The sequence below is a fragment of the Zea mays genome, chromosome 9 (assembly GCF_902167145.1).
Source record: "Zea mays cultivar B73 chromosome 9, Zm-B73-REFERENCE-NAM-5.0, whole genome shotgun sequence".
NCBI lineage: Eukaryota > Viridiplantae > Streptophyta > Magnoliopsida > Poales > Poaceae > Zea > Zea mays.
The window spans coordinates 133301930-133325809 of record NC_050104.1 but is presented as its reverse complement, the minus strand read 5'-3'; the positions used below and the strand labels follow the sequence as shown (position 1 = coordinate 133325809).

General features: G+C 41.9%; 3 protein-coding genes across 8 annotated transcripts in view; 2 read left to right on the top strand and 1 right to left on the bottom strand.

Moving 5' to 3' along the window:
- The window catches only part of LOC100279633 (putative protein kinase superfamily protein), a 17144-nt gene extending 11336 nt beyond the window's left edge, over positions 1-5808 (top strand). The window contains exons 3-11 of one of the 2 annotated variants that reach the window (XM_008660262.4): positions 2512-2553; positions 2636-2744; positions 3128-3206; positions 3361-3657; positions 3749-3870; positions 4764-4871; positions 4944-5006; positions 5084-5251; positions 5321-5808. In XM_008660262.4, the coding sequence (XP_008658484.1) occupies positions 2512-2553; positions 2636-2744; positions 3128-3206; positions 3361-3657; positions 3749-3870; positions 4764-4871; positions 4944-5006; positions 5084-5251; positions 5321-5476 (1144 nt within the window). In that variant the 3' untranslated portion in view covers positions 5477-5808. The remainder of the gene's footprint in view (positions 1-2511; positions 2554-2635; positions 2745-3127; positions 3207-3360; positions 3658-3748; positions 3871-4763; positions 4872-4943; positions 5007-5083; positions 5252-5320) is intronic. The other variant, NM_001152629.1, reaches the window with a different exon arrangement.
- Positions 1-7819, bottom strand: part of LOC100285101 (OB-fold nucleic acid binding domain containing protein) — a 17172-nt gene extending 9353 nt beyond the window's left edge. The window contains exons 1-2 of one of the 3 annotated variants that reach the window (XM_023300984.2): positions 7202-7551; positions 6411-7122 (exon numbers count right to left, since the gene is read on the bottom strand). In XM_023300984.2, the coding sequence (XP_023156752.1) occupies positions 6624-7122; positions 7202-7224 (522 nt within the window). In that variant the 5' untranslated portion in view covers positions 7225-7551 and the 3' untranslated portion in view covers positions 6411-6623. Of the gene's footprint in view, positions 1-6410; positions 7123-7201 lie in introns of those variants that run through there. The other 2 variants (NM_001157996.2, XM_035962289.1) reach the window with 2 other exon arrangements.
- Positions 7778-23880, top strand: LOC100282570 (peptidyl-prolyl isomerase PASTICCINO1). Of its 3 annotated transcripts, none has more exons than NM_001155478.2 (20): positions 7778-8121; positions 8296-8380; positions 8904-8973; positions 9405-9502; positions 9647-9769; positions 10375-10407; positions 10777-10835; positions 11625-11706; positions 12419-12577; positions 14082-14139; positions 16246-16394; positions 16489-16586; positions 16660-16729; positions 17306-17365; positions 17797-17853; positions 22384-22452; positions 22595-22672; positions 23041-23142; positions 23225-23296; positions 23380-23880. In NM_001155478.2, the coding sequence occupies exons 1-20, from the start codon at positions 8036-8038 to the stop codon at positions 23665-23667; spliced, it is 1896 nt and encodes a 631-aa protein (NP_001148950.2). In that variant the 5' UTR covers positions 7778-8035; the 3' UTR covers positions 23668-23880. The 3 variants fall into 3 exon arrangements, with proteins under 3 accessions (NP_001148950.2, XP_008658605.1, NP_001399093.1); XM_008660383.4 differs by having other exon boundaries at positions 8904-9008; NM_001412164.1 differs by lacking the exons at positions 8904-8973; positions 9405-9502; positions 9647-9769; ... (13 more) ...; positions 23225-23296; positions 23380-23880 and having other exon boundaries at positions 7871-8121; positions 8296-8718.

The following is a 23880-nucleotide window of genomic DNA, read 5'->3' as shown; positions in this document are numbered from 1 at the left end:
GTTAAGGAAAGACAATCAGCAAATAAGGAGAAAAGGGGCAGGTAACAACGGTGGCTACAAATCAGCGATACTTAGTTTCCTTAGCTAGTTGGTTGCCAAATAATAGCAGATTAGTTCCTTAAGATATCTGCTTAGTTTCCTTAGCTAGTTGGTTGCCAAATAATAGCAGATTAGTTCCTTAAAATATCTGCTTGTTTTCTTGAGCTGTAAGTCGTCTGCCTCTATAAAGGCGTAGGCTGTAGTTTGTATTAGGCATCCAAGAAATAAAGATCCTCCTTAGGGCGGGATCGTCTTGGGTCATCCTGGCTGGGCACAACGCCAGTACAGGGAACCTAGACGATCAGCGTCCTCCTCTTCCCTACGCACTGCGTCATTCCAACATCCCCCTCCACTCACCCTTAAGAGACACCAGGAAACACAAGTTACGGACTTACCAGAGGGAAGTCGGTAACACGTGTGCGCACAACCAGGGGAACTAGCAAGTGACCTTTTCTAACCTCAGCCTGAAATTCGCTCCTATTGGAATTCGAACTCAGGACCTAAGGAGTGCTACTTAGACTACCTAAGCAACTCGGCTAGAGGCCCTTTCACCGTTATGCATTTTTTAGAAAAGGCAACACATTATATACTAATTCTTTTAGAGATTAGAAAGGTTAAATTCTAGTCTCTTGTTGCTGATCATGTTTTTTTTTCCGGGCAAACTTGACTTGCAGGACAGCTATTTTGGTTGGCCATGTCGTCTCATTCTCTTACTATTCTTCCTTTTTAAAGAACATTATAATTGTCTATATGTGATTGGGTATTTAGAAGTAAGCACTTAAATCAAATGAAGCATGGAAACATGTGGCACTCAGAATTTAAACGTTGCTAAATTCTATCACCTTTCAAAATGCTCTATGTACTTTTGTCAAGTCTAGAAAGGAAATAAGCATGGTGGATTTGGTTAACTCAAGTGTTGGAAAAGGCTAGTAATATACACATGATAACCCAATTACTCAATTAGATTGCTATCAATATTTCTAATCCCATGCATGTTTTCTGCAAGTGAAATAAGCATTTTTAGAGAAAAGGTTGTCTCTCAGGATATGTGGTCATGAATTTGTTTGTTAGTAGAGGTCCTTTATTACCCTGGCCATGCAAAGCTTACATTCCAAGCATACCAACTGTGGAGGAGAACAAAACTTCATTTGGTTACCCATTAACAATAGATGTTGGACTGCGGATCGTCTTGCTAAACAAGGTTTGCCTCACCATGAGGCCCTTCTGTGATCAAGAGGAGGAAACCATGGAGCACTTATTAGTGGGCTGTGTTTTTACAAGGCAGGTTTGGACCTTACTCTTCCATCCTCTGAAACTGGAAGCCCTGATCCCTTCACCTTTTGAGGCTCGATTTCATATCTGGTGGAGGAAGGCTGTGAACTCAGTACCAAAAGAGTTAAGAAAAGGGCTCAACACGCTTATTATCATGTTTTTTTGGAAGTTTGGAAACACAGGAATCTATGTGTGTTTGAAAATGCTAGGCCCAACACCTCCTTGTTACTCCAACCAGTGGCAAATGAGTGTACTGTGTGGGGCATGGCTGGGGCAACCAAACTTCAGGAACTTCTAATGAGGTCATTGGCCCCTCCTGCCTAGGTCAAGGTGTTTAGGCCGTGGTCCTGCTCTGTTAGGTGGCAGGTCCTCTGTGTAGGTGTCTGTCCCACTGGGTTCGGCCCTTAATCGAACTTGTTGTACTTTCTTTTTTCTCTTAATGAAATGACACATAGCTCTCTTTGGTCGTTCGAGAAAAAAGGAAATAACATATTAATATTGATGGAACCTGTATGATCCATATTTGATTAGTTGCACGCCCTGAATCGGGATCAACTCTGATAGTATGATTGTGCCAATGTATATGAATGTGTAGGGGATGCCATTGAGTAGCATCTATTGGCCCTGTTTGGGACAGCTGCTGCTTGTTGAAAAAGCAGCTTATCTGATAAGCTGGTAAAAAGCAGCTTCTGCTTGTTGGCTGCTTTTAGTTCATTTTGAGAAGCAGCTGAACTGATAAGCTGCTGCAGAAGCTGCCTGTTTGGCAGAACTTCAGCTTAAATTTGTGAAGAAGCTGAAAATAAGCTGTGCCAAACAGGGCCATTATAAGGTCACTTTATTTGCTTGCATTAGATGGTGATGTCTATTTGCTTTTTATTCATCTTTTTATCGGCTGGTCACATATTATCATGGAGGTGAGACTGGATAAGAGTTGCCCAATAAGGTAGGATTGTTTTGTTGGAACAAAGACTGGGATCGGTGATGTTTTTCCTTGTATTTGTCATAGCTCATAACAATGTTACAGCAAGTGCAGATTTGGCCTTGACTTTTGTTTCTGTAATATCTGTAAACTTTTCTTCAAAAATAGGATACCAAAGCTAGAACATTTTGATATAGAAATATGATGTGCACCTCTAGAAAAGGTTTGTGTTACCTTTTGTTTGATCACATCTAACTCACTGGTGAATTTTATTGATCCAGGTTATGCAAAGGAGGTGAACTGCTGGACAGGATTTTGGCTAGGTACTTACATGACGTTTCATTTCTAAGACTGAAGTCACTGATTCGACAGGAATACTGATCATACCTGCATACTGTTTTGCAGAGGTGGAAAATATTCCGAGGAAGATGCTAAGGTTGTTATTCACCAAATTCTAAGTGTTGCTTCATTTTGCCATCTTCAGGGTGTTGTTCACCGGGATCTGAAACCAGAGGTAAGATTTGTCTAACAATTCACAACTAATGTTTGGTACCATGAAGCTTGCAGTTGTTGGCTGAACTGTGTGTGCTGCTGCATACCTTCTTATAACATGCCCTTGTCCCTGTTGTTTTTGTGGAATCTTAGCCTGTGTTTAAGGTTGAGGTCGTGCTTGTCTCCCAAAGGCATGAATTACATGTAACCTGATATCTCGTGGGTGTGTGGGGTGTGTTTGTATGGGTTCTACCCTTATTGGTTCTCTAGTATAATGATAACACAACTCTCCTTTGTATTCGAAAAAAGATTGACCACTTCTATTGTTAAAAGTGAAATGCTATGACAACCTTGATGTTTTATGCTGATGCTAATGTTGGTTTGCCTTTTACTCCCATTTCTCAGAATTTTCTTTTCATGTCAAAGGATGAGAATTCTGCCTTGAAAGTCATAGACTTTGGTTTATCTGACTTTGTTAAACCAGGTTAGTCTTACAACCTTTCTTCTTCTTCTTCTTCTTGTTATTGTTATTGTTATTGTTATTGTTATTGTTATTATTATTATTATTATTATTATTATTATTATTATTATTATTATTATTATTTCCATTAAAATACAGGTGCTATTCTATTATGCAGACGGCAGACTTAATGACATTGTTGGAAGTGCATATTATGTTGCTCCTGAAGTTCTCCATCGATCTTATGGCACTGAGGCAGATATGTGGAGCATTGGAGTAATTGCATATATTTTGCTTTGTGGAAGCCGCCCTTTCTGGGCAAGAACCGAGTCAGGAATTTTTAGAGCTGTCCTAAAAGCAGATCCTAGTTTTGATGAAATCCCATGGCCTACCCTTTCTGCTGAAGCGAAAGACTTCGTAAGGAGGCTGCTCAATAAGGATTACCGCAAGCGGATGACTGCTGCACAAGCCCTCTGTATGTAACATTCTTGTCTTGAACTTTGTGTACCCTGTTATTATGCTTGCAGATAAGGTGATCCTTTTCTTTCTTACATTGCCAATTACAGGTCATCCATGGATCCGTGGTACACAGGAAGTTAAGATTTATCTAGACATGATAATCTACAGGCTTATGAGGGCTTACATAAGTTCATCTTCTCTACGGAAGTCTGCTTTGAGGGTAACTTTTGTAGGTTGCTTTTACTGTTTTGCAAGGAATCATCATCTTTCGTGTCTGTTGGACCTTGGATGATAAATAACTGAAGCCATTTTCAGCATAAATGATGCTAATAATATGAAACAGTCTCCATTTTTCGAAGTGCATTTTATTGGCAATGTTTCATCTGCATCACCTAGCAAATGGTTGCTTTGTTCTTGGATTCATGTAGTCCCTTCATGCCTTTTTCCCTTATAAATATATGTAGTGTGTACTGCTCTGTAAATAAAAACACTGAATGCCTGTGGACATAATTGTACTCCATGCTTTCTATTTAGTTTGATGCATCATCAGGAATTCAAATTGAAGGGTAAATATGATATACTTCTTTGTTAATAACTAGCTGGCATTATGCCCTCTGCCTGGGGTACTTGTAGCCTTTGCAACTCTGTTCTTCTAAAAAACTAGACCAACCTAGGAGGAATAGGTGGCGTTTTATTATTAAGAAGAAACCATTATTCCCTCTGCCTGGGGTACTTGTAGCCGTTGCAACTCTGTTCTTCTAAAAAAAACTAGACCAATAGGTGGCATTTTATTATTAAGACAAATTTGCCTCAACGAGGACGACTTGAACCTGGGTGGTCTGGCTATATATCCACACCACACCCTTGACCAACCGAGCTAGCTCAGCTTTCTCAACTCCGTAACTATTCAGTATGTTCCTTGCTTGCCTTTAACCTTAAAAATTGGAATCAATGATCATAGATACATCATTTGGATGTTCTGTTTTTCCATTCTACTGACCCTTATTTCCTGGGACTGCATTTTTGTTGGGATGTTATTGTTTCTTGCTGTTATTGTGAACAAAGGACACTTCAAGAAACTGTTATACATGATTTGCTAATTAGCTCTTTTAAGTTTTTCAGGCTCTTGCAAAGGCACTGACGACAGATCAACTCTTCTACCTAAGAGAGCAGTTTACATTGTTAGATCCAAACAAGAGTGGCCATATATCCTTGCAAAATATGAAGGCGGTTAGTATTTTACTTAATTCAGTTAAAATTAATCTGTAACATGCAATTGCTGAATTTTCATGGAACTTCTAGGCCTTGATGAAAAATTCCTCGGGTGCAATGAACGATTCTAGGGTTCTTGACTTTGTTAACTCAGTAAGCCTTATCTGTCCTCTTATATTCTTTTCATAATTCAGTGCATGACAATGTACTAATTGTACCCATTGCGCTAGATATGCAATATCCAATATGGAAATATTGATTTTGAAGAGTTTTCTGCTGCGGCCATTAGTGTATATCAAATGGAAGGCCTGGAGACCTGGCAACAACATGCTCAACAAGCATATGAATTGTTTGACAGGGAGGGCAACCGACCGATTGTGATCGAAGAACTTGCATCGGTATAGTTTGATCTCAAAACACGTTTCTGCGTAGGAAACGGACCGTGACTTATGATGTTCGTCTTTCAGGAGCTCGGACTTGGCCCTTCGGTTCCACTTCATGTTGTTCTCCAAGACTGGATCAGACATTCAGACGGAAACCTCAGTTTCCTCGGCTTCATAAAACTATTGCATGGAGTTTCTTCACGCACAATCCCTAAAGTCCAAGATAACCGTTTGCATTGACCAATCCCTAATCTCAGGGCCAGTGCATGCCATGTCTGGCTGTAGAAGTTGCATGAGACCATCAGACCAGTACAAAGATTAACAGATCAGGTTAGGGTAAGAGGTAAAATTCTCTCAGTAGTTGTATATTTGCTCCGCCCTTGTCCTCAAGATGTTAAGAGGAATGTACAGATTTGGTTTGGGAAGAATGGAAAGGCTAAAGGATTTGGGGCTGTTTTTTTTTTGCTTGTTTGTTCCAGTAACACAGGTATTGCATTTCTTCTTCTTAATATAATGATGTGTAGCTCTCCTGCATATTCGATAAAAAATGCAGGCATTGCCTTCGTTTGTGCTGTGCACCTGTGTCGCTTGATGACATGCTATTGTTGTTTTTATTTATAATTTCATAACGGGAGTTGATGTACAGCTTTGTAACTTTGGAATCCTTACCACAAGAAGGATTATGCGACCTCTACCGTATAATGACGAGGCTATGGGAGGTGATTTGAGGAAAAGGCCAGAAGCTGGGACATCTTAGGAAACAGATTCCATGAGAAGAAATCCAAATATATGGTGAAATGCAGATTTGCTAAAGTCGCCGAGCTTTTGTATGCGTTCGAGATTTCCAGTGAGCGTGGATCCTTTGTTAGCCTGTTTGGCAACTCACTTTTCAATACCATAGCATTACAGTACCATGGTTTACTAATTGCAATGTACAATCTAACATCTGTTTGGCGACAAAGTATTTTGACATGTATAGTTTTGATCAAATTCCGTTCAAGTCCATGCATAATTTGCCCGGCATGCTTGCTTACACGTCCATGCTAGAACCTACATGCTCCATGCGAGCACACAAGCGCGGTAGCAGCGTTTTCGTATGGGTTACATAAACAAAACACTATATCGTTTCATATAGATTTTAATACTTGAGCATTTCCTATGCAGCCCGTGAGCATGGGATAATTTTTTTAGTAGGAAAAGAAGAGACACTAAATACATTTTGCCACTTTTACAGGGGTGAGTGGCATATAAAATACCATATCAATAACATGTGATTAAGTGGTTTTCGTAAAGATGGCAAAGAATTAAGAGCCCCCCTTAGAAGAGATTGTCTCCAGCAAGTGCAGAGATAGATAAACTCGTACAAACTACACATGGTAAACCCCATTCAAGTGCGACCTTGAGCAGAACGTGGTGGCAGATCATAGCACTCCTTGGCCAGGCGGACACACTGCAACCAATGCAGCACCTCCGAATTCGGGTCCTTCTCCGGAACCACATCTCTAACAGTAATCTGGATCGCACCACGATACGAGGCGATCTTCCCTCGCACCCTCAAGAGGGTGCCTAGACGCACCTCCTCTGACATTTTCAGCGCCATCTCTGCAGTAGGATCATGGTCTGACGATGGCCCAGAGGACGTCCTAGCATTCAAGTACTGGTGGTTCAGCCACAGGATGCACGGCACACACCCAGTGCCGTCGTCGACCAGGAAGCGGAGGAACTTCTCCCTGCGGTCACGCGAGACGACGACTCCGACGAGCTCCGCACGCGCAACCCTACGGCCGCAGCGGAGGAACGTCGTCGGAGAGGTGTGCCGTACGGTTAAGGAGAGAAGGTCCGCGGCGAGAATCTTGACGTGCACGAGATGGAGAGGTTGGTCCATTCTGCCAGTTTCAGGAGAGAGATGTTACAGCCTTACACACAGGAGCTCCGATGCTGTTTACAAACAGGATGAACACAGACCGCCTGCATTGATGACTGCTCATCCAAATCACAGGGAACAATATGCACTGCTGATTCCCATTTCCTATCGAATGCCAAAGTAGATAGCTACCATCGGCCTGTATCAATCCACGCGGTTTCGGTTTGATTCGGTCGGCCCTTCCTTCGAACAGCTAAGTGCAGTTCAAAATCCCCCCCGAACCACCATAGCCCCATAAAACATAAAATAAACTGCCGACAGAGAAGAGCCAACGAAGGATGAATCCTTACTCAGAATTACACGAGAGGCGGAAGCGATGGAGCGGGAAGGGCTTAGCATCGACGCCGGACCGCCGCGCGCACGAGAGGCGCGGTGGCGACCGGGAGCTTGGTGAAGACGCAGCACGCGGACGCAGCGCCGGCGAGTTGGCGGCCGCTAATAAGGAGCGCCTGAGCGAGACGTGCAAGTGCAACGGCCCATCTGAGATAACGGCCTGGGCATATGGCAGCCTGCTCGCAGCCCAATGGAGCCACAGCCCATTGAAACACGAGGCCCAAGTCAAAGGAAGGTACCAGCGACATGCTTTCGTTGGACTCTCCGCCGGGCGCCGGAGAGGCGGGGACCGGCGAGTCCACCATCCCATTCCCGTACCACCCGCTTCTTCCAACTCCAACTCTCCAAGGCGCTGTGCTGGCTGCTGGCCTGCTGCTACCGACTGCCGCAACTGCTCCGCATCCCGGCCTTGATTAGCAGCAGTTACGCCCGCGCAGGACAGCGGCCTTGATTAGCGAAGTATTCCTTTGCCCTACCTCTCTCCCTACCCCGTTCCGACGCGGCGGCCGTTGAGCACCTGCCCGGAAGCTATAGCTTCGGCCATGGCCCAAGATGCCGGCGACGGCGGTGGGGAACTCCCGCCGCCCGTAAAGAAGAAGTCACCGGCGGAGGAGGAGGCCGAGAAGAGGTCAGTCCCAGTTCGCCCCCTCGGGGTTCCGAAGCATGCAGGGTCGAATTGCGGGACTTAGTATTTGTTTCCATTATTAATCCGGCTGTAGAATTTTGCAATTCAGACATTCCTTTCGTTCGTTGAACTACTGCTGCTTGCTTGTGATCACGCCATGTTTCTGTTGCACTGCAGGAGGAAGAAGCTTACACCTGGGAGCTTAATGAAGGGCATTATACGGTCTGGGAGCGGTGATGCCACCCCTGCAGAGGGCGATCAGGTTGAAAGGACTGCCTGCCCTCTCTGCCTTCATATATCGTGCAATGAAATTGTGGAAGTGCATACAATCAGGAACGTGTGTTTCCCTCTGCAGCCGAACCACTGTTTGATGTTGATTGATGAGCAAGGACGTTTGGAACTTTAGTTGTACTTGATCGAGTAAATCATCCAACAATTTGTGTAATTGGCTATTGGTTCTTACATAGAATGACCCTATTTGTGGCACAAGTTTTTGGTGTAATGCCGAGATCATCCATTAACTGACATTTTCTATTGTGTCCTGTAAATACACATTAACAGAACTTATCCTAATGGTCAAATGAAACTCTTGTGTTGGATTGTTCATACATACTACATATAGCACATATTCCTTTTTTTTTCAGGACTACACATTTTACACTGTTGATGGCAGCACTTTTTGCTGACCCTCATAATGGCTTTTGCACAGTCCTGTTTTTATTACTGTGGACATGAGGAATTTTAGATGGTCAGATTAAATATATCTCATTGTAATAATTGTGCAGGTTATACTTCATTGCACTACTCGGACAATTGATGGTATCGTTGTAAATTCTACAAGAAGGGAGCATGGAGGTGTTGCATCATCTCTGAGCACATTTCACCACTATGTATACTGCAGTATCTATAAATATTGTTGCTTCCATATCCTGTTTTCATATTAATTATAGTATGGTTTCCTCCTCTGTTGATGAGGTTGCGTGCTTGCATTTCACAACTCAACTTAAATTTTATGTCGCAAGCATCCTGTTTTGTGCTGTGTTCATTAGCCATGTGTGCGGTTTGGAAAACACCTGTCCTGTATTGTGCATCCTCTAGAACAATATAATAGATCACTATGTCTTTTCTGTAGTACTTTTTTATCTGATTCTTTTCTGTAATATTTGTATCTTACAACAAACTGCCGCATGAACTTTGCACCCCAAATGGTTGTCCCATCTATATGACTACCCAATTCAATTATTGAGCCTTCAAATCATCTTCGTTACTATTGTTATAATTTACAGGTAAAGGAATCCCACTCAGATTTGTTTTAGGGAAGAGCAAGATGATCCTAGGCTTTGCTGAAGGCTTCCCAACAATGCTGAAGGGTGAAATTGCTATGGTATGGTATTTCTAATACGAAGACACTACTCAGTTTCATGGAGAATGCAGCGATTTGAAAATGCACATGTTAACAATAATACATGCGCATATTGTTTAGTCATTTTTGTCTCTTTTTCTTACTCACTTATATTCTTTTTTTCAGTTCAAAATGCAGCCTAAAATTCACTACGCTGAGGACGATTGTCCAGTTGCAACTCCAGATGGCTTTCCGAAGGATGATGAACTTCAATTTGAGATTGAAATGTTGGATTTCTTTAAAGCCAAGGTTAATCTCATTAAATGATGACTAGAGTATGGCTTCAACTGATGTATATTTCATTGATGTCAGAGAACTTCTGGTCCTTGTCTGTTTTTTTTTAAAATATCTACAGCGTGGTATGATTTCAAAAACATTATGCAATATACAAAAAGTAATACCGTCAATACAAGTAAGGCTCACTGTGCAAGATATCAGGGTATCAAATTTGGTTGTTTGTGTGCCGTATCATTTTTTGTTTTTACTTCTTAATAATTTAGTATATAGTTTTTTTTCAGTGTCCCATTCAGTAGCACAGCACAATTATATTTATCACATAAGAAACTGTAACTATTTATTAATAGTAATGGTTTGGTTTTCTATTTTATCTGGATAATATCACATCCAATATGAAAGCTGTTGAGGTTAACTATTACATGAAAACAAACCCTTTTAGTGCAATTCTGGTATTGATTCCCTTAAACTCTTTTGCCAGGTTGTTGTCATAACTGAGAAACACATTTTCTCTCCTGCTGTCTTGATGATTTTTTGATTCCATGGCTGATGTACAACATGGCATGTAAAGATTTTATTTGCTACTTTTGATTAATTACTCTGCTTATTTTCTTTGTCAGGTTGTGGCAGATGATTTAGGGGTTGTAAAGAAGGTGAACAGCTTTCCTATCTCATTGCAGCAAAAATATTTTTTCTCTCGCTTTTCTTGGATCACCGGTTTGACATTTCTTTTACTTCTGAAAATTAGTACTCTCTCCCTTCCAAATTGTAAGTCATTTTGGATTTTTTCTAGATACATTACTATGTATCTAGACATAAAATATATCTAGGAGCATAGAGAAAGCTATGTACCCAGAAAAGCCAATACGATTTGCAATTTGGAACAGGGAGAGTATTGCTAAATTAATCATGCATAGTCTTTTTCTTTAAACGTTATTGGTGCCGTTCCATATAGTGGTCTATTATGTGAAGCTGGATGCTTCAGCTATGTGACAAAACTGTTTTTCCTTTGAATGCTGCAGATAGTTGAAGAAGGGAAGGGATGGGAAACACCTAGAGAGCCATATGAAATAACAGCACGGTAAATATTTCAGTTTCAAATTTGCAGAAAAATACTCGTCTAATCACCTATGTGTTGGCTGTATTGAGGTATTTGGGCATGGTTTTCTTTTGTTGTGTTAGCCATTTAATCTCTGTGACATAGATAAGTTAGTAGATTTGATGATACAAACATCTAATGATTAATTTGAATGGAAAGTTAAGTGGGCCGATTAATGCTGAGTTGCATTAGTTGTTGCACCAGCCTTCACAAAATGCTTTAAGGTACTAGGGGTTCCAGTTTACTCATCCAATTAAACTAATACAGATCCTCAAAGCAAGAAGAGGATGCAAATGAACTATACTAACGAAGACCTAGAACACTGCTAGGTATACATATGCATGATGCATCCCTTCCTGTGACTAATACAGTAATATAAAAAACTCGACATGCGGTGGGGGGGGGGAGCCCTAGGCATTGTATTAAGAAGACCTTCTAACCCTAGCCTGAAATTCCCTCCCACAGGGAGTTGAACTCAGGTACTCAGACCACCTAACCAACTCAGCTAGAGGCCCTTTCGCTCTGTTGCAGTAATATATTCTTGGACCTCAACAATTTGCTAGTACAAGCACCATTGGAAATTAAAATATTTGAATAAACCAGTATAAATGTCAGTCTTCCTGTACTTTACACTGCATTCTTATCTTCATTGCCTGCTGCAATTATTATTTCTGTTTAAATAGTTATGTAAGACTAATAACTTCATACATGTAATCTATGATCATAATGTTTTTTCAGCTGCCTAAATATTATCTGAACTAACATGTCCAGGATAACTGCAAGAACAGCAGATGGAAAAGAAATTATTCCGAGTAAAGAAGAGGCATATTTCTTCACTATTGGTAAATCTGAGGTCTGTGATATTCTTATGAAATATGAATAGGAACATATGGTATCTGCTTCTTAGCAGTATAAAGATACATAGTGTTTTCATTCAGACTCTTTTATTGTAAAATACTGTATACTTTGAGAACAAATTGTGCTAATCATACGAGTTACTTCGTTTCAATTTATAGGTCATTTCCATTTTGTCCTATCTTGAACTATTTTGATTTTTACCAAGTTTATAAAGAAACTATATATTGACATCTAAATACTGAACAAATGTACCATGAAGATATATTTGTTGGAGGATTATGGAAGCTAATTTGATGTGTTTTCTATAACTTGGTCAAAGTTAGAAAAGTTTGACTTAGGGAAAACTAAAACAACCTAGATTTTGGAACGGCGGAAGTATAATGTTATATTATCCCTTTTGGACTACTTTACAATAATATGGAAGTTTACTAGTTTGCTTGTAGCACATTGGATGATGTCTGTTTGGCTTGCAGGTTTTCCTTTCATATAAATGAACTGTGTAGTGTGTGACTGTGCCGCTGCCATCTAGCATTAAGTTCAGTGGAACAATCTGTAGTGCTATGTTCTTGGTTGTAATATAATGCTATACTTGACCTAAATTGGTTTAGATGACAGTAAAAGAATATATGGTTCATTTTGATTTAAGTTTCTCCCCCGCTCCCCTAACTACTGTTTGTTGCAATATCCTTGTTACTGTTCTAGTTTAGGTACCTAAAGGGCTTGAGATGGGCATCGGAACAATGTCACACAAGGAAAAGGCAATTATTTTTGTCAGTAGTACTTATTTGACGAAGTCCTCACTAATGCCACAGCTTGAAGGCCTTGAAGAAGTTCATTTTTACATTGAACTGGTTCAGTTTATCCAGGTACAATCATAACTAACTATTCCTTTCATTTTGTTAGTCATCTTCATATTCATTCATCTCTATTTGATTTTCAATTAGGATTAGAGACTGCTCTATGTTGATGACATCCCATGATTATCTTTAGCTGTTTCTTCAAAGAACAACAGACTATAGTGGATAATAATGAAGTCAATGGTTGCACTTCATTTTATTTCACCAGATGGTTATCCTTTGTCTACAAGGACACTGCATTGAAAATAATTTTGTGGTGTGTTATGACTGGCACGACACCATGCATTTATTGTTTGAACAGTGTTTTAGAACAAGGTCCCTGAAGCAACACATTCACCTTCTAAATCATTCATTTAGCAGTAGGGATGAAAGTGGTAATCCGAACTGTTAGAACAAATTTAATATTTTAAAATAGATATGTATAAAATTTAATGTTGATTTTTTCTTATGTTATCAAGCACATTAGTACAAATATGAATAAAATATTATATAAGTTGTTTTATGTATTATTTGCTCCCTACAACACAAAAAGTTGAAAAAATTACCGAATTTGTTTCCGAATCCATACCGAAGTTTATATCTATTATTTGAGAAAATGTAGGATGAATTTGATGTTTACCTTTTATGAATCTTAACAAGCTGGATGTTAAAAACAAGAATACAAATTTGTATTGTATATTCTATATCTTATTTATTCGCAATCAAAGAAAAAACTGATTACCGAATAAATACCGTTTCCGACCGTTTTCATCCCTATTTAGCAGAAAGTTCCATATCAAGGTCAGTAACCAACATATCAGTATTCCTATTTAGGCCACCAAATTAGGCAAACAGGGCCCAGCCACAGTTATTATTGACCCAGATCTCTTTACTAACTTGAAAACCATTTAAGTGAGAGGTTATAACCAATTAAGTGCCATATGTTGTGGATCCACCTATTGCTTCCATTCACCAATCTGCATAAGTGTTCAATATAGGGTCTAGGGTGACCACCTGCCAACCACATCCACTACAAAACTGTTATGCAGTCTTCTATGGTCATGAATGGTGTTATTTGTAGGTCTCCTCAATTTTTTGGCCTCTTCCATGGTTTTGTAGATACATTCAACAAAATGCATTTACCCAAGGAATTTTGAATCATATTGCTCGAGACTTAGAGTGTATTCCAACCTTTGGCTAGATAGATTAAAGATCAGCAGCAGAGAACTGGGTGCTAATACTGGAACAAGGTTGTGATCTGTAAATTTTCAGATATGCTTCATCAATACTTGAATTACCAAAATCACTTGCTGTGCTCACTGGTTATGGTTCATGCCTTATTAGATTACGCTGGTTCTCCTAGCTAAATATGTAGATGAAAGAGATTTTGGGATTCTAAGTATTCTGATTCATTTGAATTATCCTCTTAAGACCACGATCTTTCTTTTAGATGTACCTTTTATTCCGTTCTTAAGAAAGGTGTGACCTTTCTGCTACACTACATAAAAAGGTTGTGTGATGAATGCATTAACAGGTGAGAGACATGCTTGGTGATGGTCGACTAATAAAACGACGTGTATTTGATGGAAAAGGTTGATAATCTTACACTTCGTTTCACATTCATCAATCATAATTCATAATTGTATGGTTTTTGTGGGGATGCAAGTTTTTGTCTCCTATGACCTTCCATGTGCACACTTCCCTAGTACAATTTGTCATTCTCAAAACAATGCTATCAATGGTCACTTTTTCCTTCCAAAATTCACCTACTGCCCAAGTCGAATACTTTTATTTTCCAAAGTTCACACTTCCATGGTCATTTGTGTGTGGGGTGCGAGATAACTTCTTTTTAGTTTTATTGGCAGAAAAATTAACTCTTGTAGATAATTTAAAGATTAGGGAAGTAACAGCAACCACAAAACCTTTTAGTCCCAAGCAAGTTGGGGTAGACTAGGATTGAAACCCAACAGAAATCACATGTCAAGGTTCAGGCACATGGATAACTGTTTTCCATGTGCTCCTATTTGTGGCTAAATCTTTGGGTACATTATATTTTTTCAAGTCTCCTTTTACAGTGTCTCTTCTCATGCCAACTTCGGTCTTTTCTTGCCTCTCTTTCCACTGGTGCCTCTGGTGGACATGTCCAAACCATCTCAAACGATGTTGGACAAGATTTTCTTCAATTAGCCTATCACATATATCTTTTCTTAAACGCGCAGGAGAGCTGCGCATCATTAAATTAAGAGAAGAAAACAGTCCAAAATGGACCAAAGTACAATGCCAAAATAGGCAAAACACAAAACCACCAACTTCTGCTGCGCACAAAACTGCAGCCTCCATAAAATTAGCCTATCACATATATCATCGTTACGGACTCGATCATTTCTTGTGTCTGCACAAATCTAGCACAACATACATATATTTCCACAACACTTTTTGTTGAACATGTCGTTTTTTTTGTAGGCTAACATCCTGCACCATACAAAATAGCAGAAAAGGATCCATTCTTTTTCTACTTTAACTAGAGAAATAAATGAATTATAAAGGATGCTCAATGTTATTTATGTATAGCTGTCAGGTTTGTATCCAGGGGTTGTGGTATTCCCATTTGCGAATGCAGCATATTGCAATGTTTCAAAAAAAAACCCCGTCATGATATCATTTATGTACTTTGTACTACACATACAGTAAAACAGCAAAACTCAGTCAAGAAACAATATAGAAGCAACCATCCAGCATTACTCATCACTTGCTAATTTTGAGTCCATCAAAGGTTTGATTAGCATGTATTACATACAAGTTTTTTGTTTTTTAAACACTGCAGCATGTTGTATTAATCACTTTTTCGCTAATATGGACGACAGAACATCTGATCACCAACCAGTTTCCCAACAATGGACACTTTCTTTGTGTGTTATCGGGACTCTTCTCCCCTTGTACTCTATGTAAACTTTCCTTAATGAAATAATGTGCAGTTCCTCTGCGCGTTCAACGAAAATGTTGATCTATGTATTGACTGTGCTGTCAATCTGAGTAATAGCGGTAAAAAACCAAAATTCAGATGTGCTCCATCAGTGATGACTTGTTATGGGCACTGGGCTCACAGTGCAGTGCCAGGTCAGCCGCCAGTTCTGTTCACGCGCGTGAACAGTACCGGCCAGATAAGGTTTGTTAGAGTTGCTTAGCTATTAGGGTTACCCCTCTATATAAGGAGGGGCAGGGTGTTATTAGAAGACAGACAAGAATAATATATCTGGGTTTATTCAAGGGCCTCCTACAGGAGGGCGAGTACCGGATCTATTATTGTTGCATGTCTTCTAATAACACCCTGCCCCTCCTTATATAGAGGGGTAACCCTAACTTAATAGCTAAGCAACTCTAACAAACCCTATCTGGTTGGTACTGTTCACACGCGTGAACAGTACTCGTGGCTGACCTGACACTGCACCATGGGCCCAGTGCCCATAACATGACTTGAGATCATATGCAGGGAAGCATTAAGAATGTAATATTAGGCAAACTGGTTCATTATTTATTATTTTCTTTTACTAAAAATATCCAAATTCTTCACTAAATAAAACTTGCAGATGGAATGTAAATCATTTAATATTGATAGTTTTATATTCTTTGTTTTGATTATGTCATTTGATAGTTATATTATACTTATCGTGCTCCTTTGCCTACCTTACAAATATCAGGTGAATTTCCAATGGACTGCCCTCTTCATGATAGCCTATTAAGAGTGCATTATAAGGGCATGCTCCTTGATGAACCAAAGTCAGTTTTTTATGATACACGTGCCGATAATGATGGTGAACCGTTGGAATTCTGTTCTGGAGAAGGCTTGGTACATATTAGCACATTGATCTGTCACATTATACAATGATTTTACTGAATGAAACTTTGCTGTTAAATTTACAAATCAGCGAAGCATTTTGTAGGTACCAGAGGGTTTTGAAATGTGTGTTCGGCTAATGCTTCCTGGTGAAAAATCTATTGTCACCTGCCCACCAGATTTTGCATATGATAAGTTCCCAAGGTCGTGCCAAACATTATTTCAGAGTCCCTTATTGTAATGGGGCCTTCAGAATAATATATTGTGGTTGCAACAGGCCAGCAAATGTTCCTGAAGGAGCTCATGTTCAGTGGGAAATTGAACTACTTGGATTCGAAATGCCCAAGGTAACAGACCTATTTCACTTTCAGATGATAGCAATGGTTACTCTGCATTCTGCTCCTGTGCAATGTTTGTCATTGATCAATAGTTTTTCCATCTTTGCTGAGTTTTGCAGTTCTTGATACACACCCCATTTTGATTAGTGATGGTTTTGCCCCTTCTGTTACATGTATCCGTTTACTGTGCTAAATAGCGAAGGAATGTATAGCTAGTGGCCTAGTGCTACTTGGAATAGACAACAAAGACACAGAATAGATGCCTTTCCCTTTCCCCCTACTTTTAGGGTTGATTTGGTGACAAGGGGATCACGAGAGGATTGGAGGGGATTGAGGAGGAAATAAACTAATTTCCCCCTCAATCCCCTCCAATACTCCTGGGATCCCGGGTCACCAAATCAGCCCTTAATGTTTCTTTTTTTGTTGGAAGCATTTCATAGCCTGGTACACTGACCTATACTTTTCCTAGGAAACATATGCATTTATACCTAATGTTTGTATTTTCCCACTCTATTTTGCTTCTCCTATAGTTTTAGCTGTTGATTCTTTTTTTTTTCTTCTGACGACTATCTGTTTATACTATAGGATTGGACTGGCTTAACTTTTGAAGAAATCATGGATGAGGCGGACAAAATAAAGAACACGGTATACTGACTGAAATTCATTTTTGCTCAACTTGTGCAAATCTGTATCCCAGTTAGCTTATCATAAGTGTATTTTTGCTGAAATGTTTATACTTCAAAATGTCCATATGAATTATATAACTTCGTTTTGTTTTGTTCTCATTTGAGCAAACTGTTAACTGCCTTTTGAGTGCTTGATAGAAATACAACCATGTTTCTGAAGATGGTCGATTTTGTTTAAGATGTCAGTAGTGAATATGTGAAAGCATTGAAGCATAGTCTGTCAGCTGATTCTGAATTCGTTGGTGGTTTCTGTCCTGTGTTTCAACCAGTACTTAGTTACATGGCACATGTTGATTGTGTATCTTCTGTCAAATACTTCTCCTTGTGCATTGACTGGTTTGTTATTTTGAGTTGATTAACATCTAGTTCTGAGCTGGAGGCCTTTCTCAGGGTAACAGACTGTTTAAAGAAGGAAAATTCGAACTTGCAAAGGCGAAATATGATAAGGTAAGGTTCCCACTGGGTCCACACTTTGTATTCATTAAATTGGCGCTTATTATAATTTAATTATTATCGTGTTATCATATATATAGAGTGGATCCACATTTTTTTATTACAGTTCAGTTTTACGCTGGCTTCATAATTGAATTGAATTGATGTCCCTTCTATATTAATACAGGCCGTGCAGAGTCCTGCCGGCGGTTTCAAAAAAAATTATTGAATCGCTGTCATTTATCATATAAGTGAAGGCAAATGTTATTGAGATGGAATATACCCAAACATTTAGCTTTGAATATGAGTGTATGGAAAACAATCATCCGCGTGCCTGAACCTTGACTTGTGGTTTATATTGGTTTCAACTCTAGCTGTTGAATAGTGAAGTGTTGTATTGATAATAGATGGGGTTACAATATATAGAGACAGGAAACCCTAACTCTAATGGGCCGGCAGCCCAACAGTGGTGCCGGCCCACACACACTCACACACACATAGTCTAACATCCCCCCGCAGTCGCAACGGGGGCACCACACACGATGAGACTGGAGTAGATGCCGAAGGTAGGAGCCGACGGGTTGAAATCCCCCCGCAGTCGCAGCGTCGTGATGGTGCGAATGTTGCGGCTGGAGTAGAGACCGGTGTGTGCTCCAAGAAGACGATAGCCCCTAGATGCCGAGGTAGCCGAAGTCGAGGTGGTCGCGGTCGGAAGACGCGCAGCAAAAGCCTGATCTTCGGGAGGGTCGACGTTGGAGCGTCAACGATCGGCAGGGCGACACAACAAAAGGGCACCGGCAGGCCGACCTTCCTGCTTCTTCGATCGACCAGACGTCAAGAAGCCCCGCCAGGGAGGCCGACAGCAGCGCACGCGGCTGCGCTGGTCAAGGTGTCCGCGCCCGCGGCAGAAAAGAAGGGGAATGTCGGATCCGGCCGGGAAGGCCACGGCAGCGACGGATCCGGACGGGGAGACGCGATCCAGCCAAAGGGACGGCGGATCGGGCCGAGAAGGACGCAGCAACGTGGATCCGGCCGGGAAGGCCGCGGCAGCGACGGATCCAATGAAGGCGAGGAAGGGGAGGGCGACGGGGCGGTTCCAGCCAGGCAGGGGCCTGCGCCAGACCTGGCAAGGGATGATGACGGCGCCGGCGTCGGGAGAAGCTTGAAGGGTGAGGCGCTGCTGGGCATCAGCGCGAGCAGTTAGGAGGAGGTCGCGCGATGAGAGGCGACACGTGCGAGGGTGCCGGCGGAGGACGCAGCAGAGAGGGAGCTGACGGTGGTGGGCAGAGGCCCAGCGCGGCGGAGGGCAATGGCGAGCAGGGCGCGCAGGAAAGCCGGGAAGGGCGCTGCACGCAGGGGCGGCGGCGCGCAGGAAGGCCGCGGACGCCGAGTCCGGGCAAGGGATGGCAACAGCCGGTGAACAGGGGAAGTAGAGCAGGGGTGGGGCGGCCGGTGAGGAGGGGAGGGGCGACTCCGTGCCGTGGCCTGGGAGAAAGTGGAGTGCGACTGCTGGCCTGGCGGCGGCGGCGACTGGTGGCTCTGCAGGTGGACGCAGCCGCGACGCTGGTTGGCCTGCGCGCGGCCACGACCGCGTTGGTCAGCGTCGGGCTGGCCGGCTGCTGCTGGAGGAGCGACGCCGCGAAGGAGGCGGCGGGCGGGGGCGTACACGGTGAACCAGTCGCTCACCGCGGAGGCGGCCACTGCGCTGCAGCTCTCGCTGGGCCTGGCACGCCGCATCGGGGCCGCCGCGCCTGGACGCGCCCTGCGCCAGGGCCGCCCCCGGCCTGAGGAGTCGCGCCATGGCTGCTCCCGAGCACGCTTGGAGACGCGGCGGCGCCGGCGGCTCGACGGAGGGCCGGATCTTGGAGGGCGGACGTGGGATGGACCGCACAGGTTGGTCGCCTCGTCCTCGGCGGTTGGGCAGACGTGGAACAGGGCGATGGCCCGGTAGCGGTCGAGACAGAGCTTGGCTGGGCATTCTCCAGACGCGTCGGCAACTCGGCGGCCGCGGACAGGGAGCGACGGAGCCGGGCAAGGAGCCGCCCCCGGGAGGGAAGGATGAGCCTCCCGGGGCGGCGGCGTGGAACAGTGGCGGCTGGACCTGGCAGGGGAGGAGGTGGCGGCTGTGGGTGGAGAGGGAGAAAAACCCTAATCCTCTGATACCATGTTGAATAGTGAAGTGTTGTATTGATAATAGATGGGGTTACAATATATAGAGACAGGAAACCCTAACCCTAATGGGCCGGCAGCCCAACAGTGGTGCCGGCCCACACACACTCACACACACATAGTCTAACACTAGCTACCCAACTTGCTTGGGACTAAAAGGCTTCATTGTTGATGTATTGATTGATCAGGTTATCAACATCTTTCTAGCAATTTTAGTTATTCTCTCTGCATTCCATTTCCTATTCCATTCTGTGGTGAAGGACATGGCTATTTTGATTGCATACATTATTACAATAAAATTCCACTTTCATGATTTTATTTTTCAGAACATTTAACCTTGCATGTTTCTTGTTTGATTTGATGAAACAGCATTGATATCCAACACGACCTTATCAGGCACCTTAATTCCTGATAGTAGTATGCTACTATTGGTGGAGCATGACTAATAATCAAGTGGAGCCAAATTTTCCATAGATAATTTGATAAAACAAACATTATTTCCCAGATTAACCGCAGATTTGTGGAAGCTAACTAGTACTAAATGGATATAGATTATAGACATGACATGATACCATTAAATGCATGGTTTGCACGGCAGCAAGCTTAGAAAGACTGGTGGTATGACTGGTATCCCCTATGCGCCAGAAAACAGGCCGCACAGGTGTTGGGTTCAAATTAGACCCAGTGTGAACAATACCTATGCATGAGTTCAGTTTAGGAAGGAGTTAAAATAAAGATGACTTAGGAGCTGAGATTGAGTTGGTTTAGGAAATAGTATTGGTCTGTTAGGAAAGAAGAGTCCAAATCTACAAGGATTCCTCATCTAGTTTGCTTGGGAACCAAGTCCTCTAGTAACTATAAATAGGGGCAATGTAACTGCTTTAAAGCAAGCAAGACAAACATCTTGCCTGGCCTTTAGGGCTTTTTCTACACGTTCTCTCTCCCTTGCTTGCTGCTGCACCACCACTCTGTACCCGTGCCACCATGGCGTCCTTCTGAACCCGGAAATTCCAACCTCGACCCCCAATCTCACATTCCTACGCACTTCGCAACCACGATAGGATCAAAGATCCTACCAACTGGTTACCTCTCTTAATGAACTGTTTATACACTTGCAAATATACATAAACCATCATCAGTCTTTCTCAGCCAGAGGCGGAGGGGGAGCCCAGTTTGCCCTCGATTAGGCTCCGCTCCCTGTGTGCTTTTTCTTTAATACGCAGAACTGTGTATCTTTGCATTAAGGAGAGAAAATATTTACAAGGCACAAACTCATACAACACATTACTTGTGCAAGTAGCATAAGTGCCTGAAAGTCTGAAACTAAAAAAAGTACTCACCTAAAACTAAAAAAATGCTCGGCCAAAAAACTAAAGCGACCTTTTAAGAGGCAACAGATAAAATCTGCGCCAAACCTTTTGCACCAGCCATACACCAAAGGTCCTCTTCAAAAATTCTTGTAACATACTGGACACTTGGTGCAGCACCAATTAAAACACTCATTTCTGTGTCTACAAATCATCCATACTAACAAGGTGATCAAAGAGTTTACTCCGATTTACGAATGTCCTGGTATCAAAGTATTTATCAGAAACCACCAATCACTGAATATCTCATCCTTGACTCAGTGGTGAGAGGTCCACCAGTATATGCTACCATGCTATTCTAATGATGCACAAGTTCACTCATTGCCAGAGATCATATAGTAGTTGATCAAAGCAAAACTGTCAAAGAATATGACAAACACCGGATCTATTTTATATTAAAGTAATATACATCTTAAAAGATGGCAACCAAAAAATTGATATGACAAACACATCTCATCTCTCCCTCTCCCTTTCCTTCTCTGAGCACCCATTATCTCTATCATGATTGAGCTGTGAACCATTGTGAATTAAAACCTAAATAGCGCCACTGCATCTTGAAGGTTTTCCTTTATCTATCTCCTAATTCAGTAATTCCTCTCACCCTCTGTTTACTGGACATCACTGGTAGAGTGAACGCACTAACGAGTTCAACCAAAAAGGTTAAAGTGTTGGGAGAAGATAGACAATCACGTGCAGCCATAAAGAAGGCGCAAACATCAAAATAAAGGGGCGGAGGCACAAATGAAGGCTTTGCCAAGATTCGAACTCGAGACCTCTGGCTTTAATATCATATTGAGTTGCATGCACCAATCAGTTCAGTCCACTTATACACTTCAACAAGCACAAGCTATCTTGCGTTCCTTGCAGCTGTTAACTTGCGAGAAACACACAGAACTCCCTTTTGCTTAATACTAGAAGTTGCTGAGATGTGAAATAGTTTCACATTTAAATGTAGACTGTATTTTTAAATATTTTGCTAACATGGCTCTTCTAACCTCTATGCCTGCAGGTGCTTAGGGAATATAACCACGTGCATCCTCATGATGATGAAGAGGGAAAAATCTTTGCTAATTCAAGAGTATGATGATAATGCTCAGTTCCAATTTTTCTTTTACCATAACATTTTGATGCACAGGTCACCTGACCGTTTTCTTTGCACATCCTCCTCCAGTAAGCAGTACTGAACGATTTATTCACTTTCTCTTCTGTTACATATGTAGAGTTCCCTACATCTAAATGTAGCCTTTTGCTACCAGAAGATGGGCGAATACAGAAAATCCATTGAAACATGCAATAAGGTAAGGTTTCTCTTGGAATATTGATTTTGTTGAAGAGATACATTTTCAACTAGTTTGGGTTTGGAGGTAAGAAATTTCTTGATGCTCGTATCAAAAGTAGGATTGTGGTGTTGGGGAGATGGAACCTGGTGTCCAATATTGATGTTTATTTGCACTTAATCCTCCCTTGGAGTGAAATCACATGCCTGGAATTTAGCAGCAGTTGCATAGTGCCTTTGCATGGTATACCAACTCAGTAACACATACATTTGTGAATTTGTTAGCTGATTCCTTTTGTTTGCTTGGTGAAGGTTTTTTTGTTGTTTGAAAGCAAAGTTATGTGGTGCTAATGCTAAATTAGCAACTTATTTCATTCACTCTTTGAGCAGGTGCTGGACGCAAATCCCGTGCATGTGAAAGCTCTTTACCGCCGAGGAACGTCCTTCATGTTACTTGGGGACTTCAACGATGCAAGGAATGATTTTGAGAAGGTCAACGACACCATACTCGAGTGCCATGTTTAAATTTATGTCACTGCCCTAGTCAACATGTGATTGCATTATCTTATTGTAGATGATTACCATTGACAAGTCATCAGAACAGGACGCTACAGCTGCCCTCCTTAAACTTAAGCAGAAGGAACAGGTATGCAACAGAACAACATTAACCAAACCCAACCCGTGAAAGCTTTGGGGAGCTAACAACGAATGGACAAATATTTATATCAGGAAGCCGAAAAGAAGGCGAGGAAGCAGTTCAAAGGACTCTTTGACAAGAAGCCAGGAGAGATATCCGAAGTTGGTGTAGAATCAGACGGTGGAAAGGATGCAGGTGATGCAAGAGTCAATGGTGGTGAGGCAACGAGTGCTGATAGAGGTGTAAACACAAATGACAGTCCGACCAGCGAATCAGAGTACGCCTTCGAGGAAGAGAGGCCCGGGCTTCTTGGCAGCTTGTGGCCCTCTGCGAGGATGATCTTCTCGTCTCTTGGCATGAACAGGTGCGCGATACTCTGAGGTGTCCAGTGTGTACTGCGGAGACATCCAAAATCATGGCAGTGAAGAGGAACTGCCCCGAGGTTTCTGGTATTTATTAGAGTAAGTTTGGATGTATGGAAAATGAACAGTGTGCAAGATGTAAATGAGAAACAATATGCAGGGAATTTTAATAGCTATCTAGGATTCATTATCTTCCACGGCATAAAATAATTTCCCAGGTTTCTTCTAGAA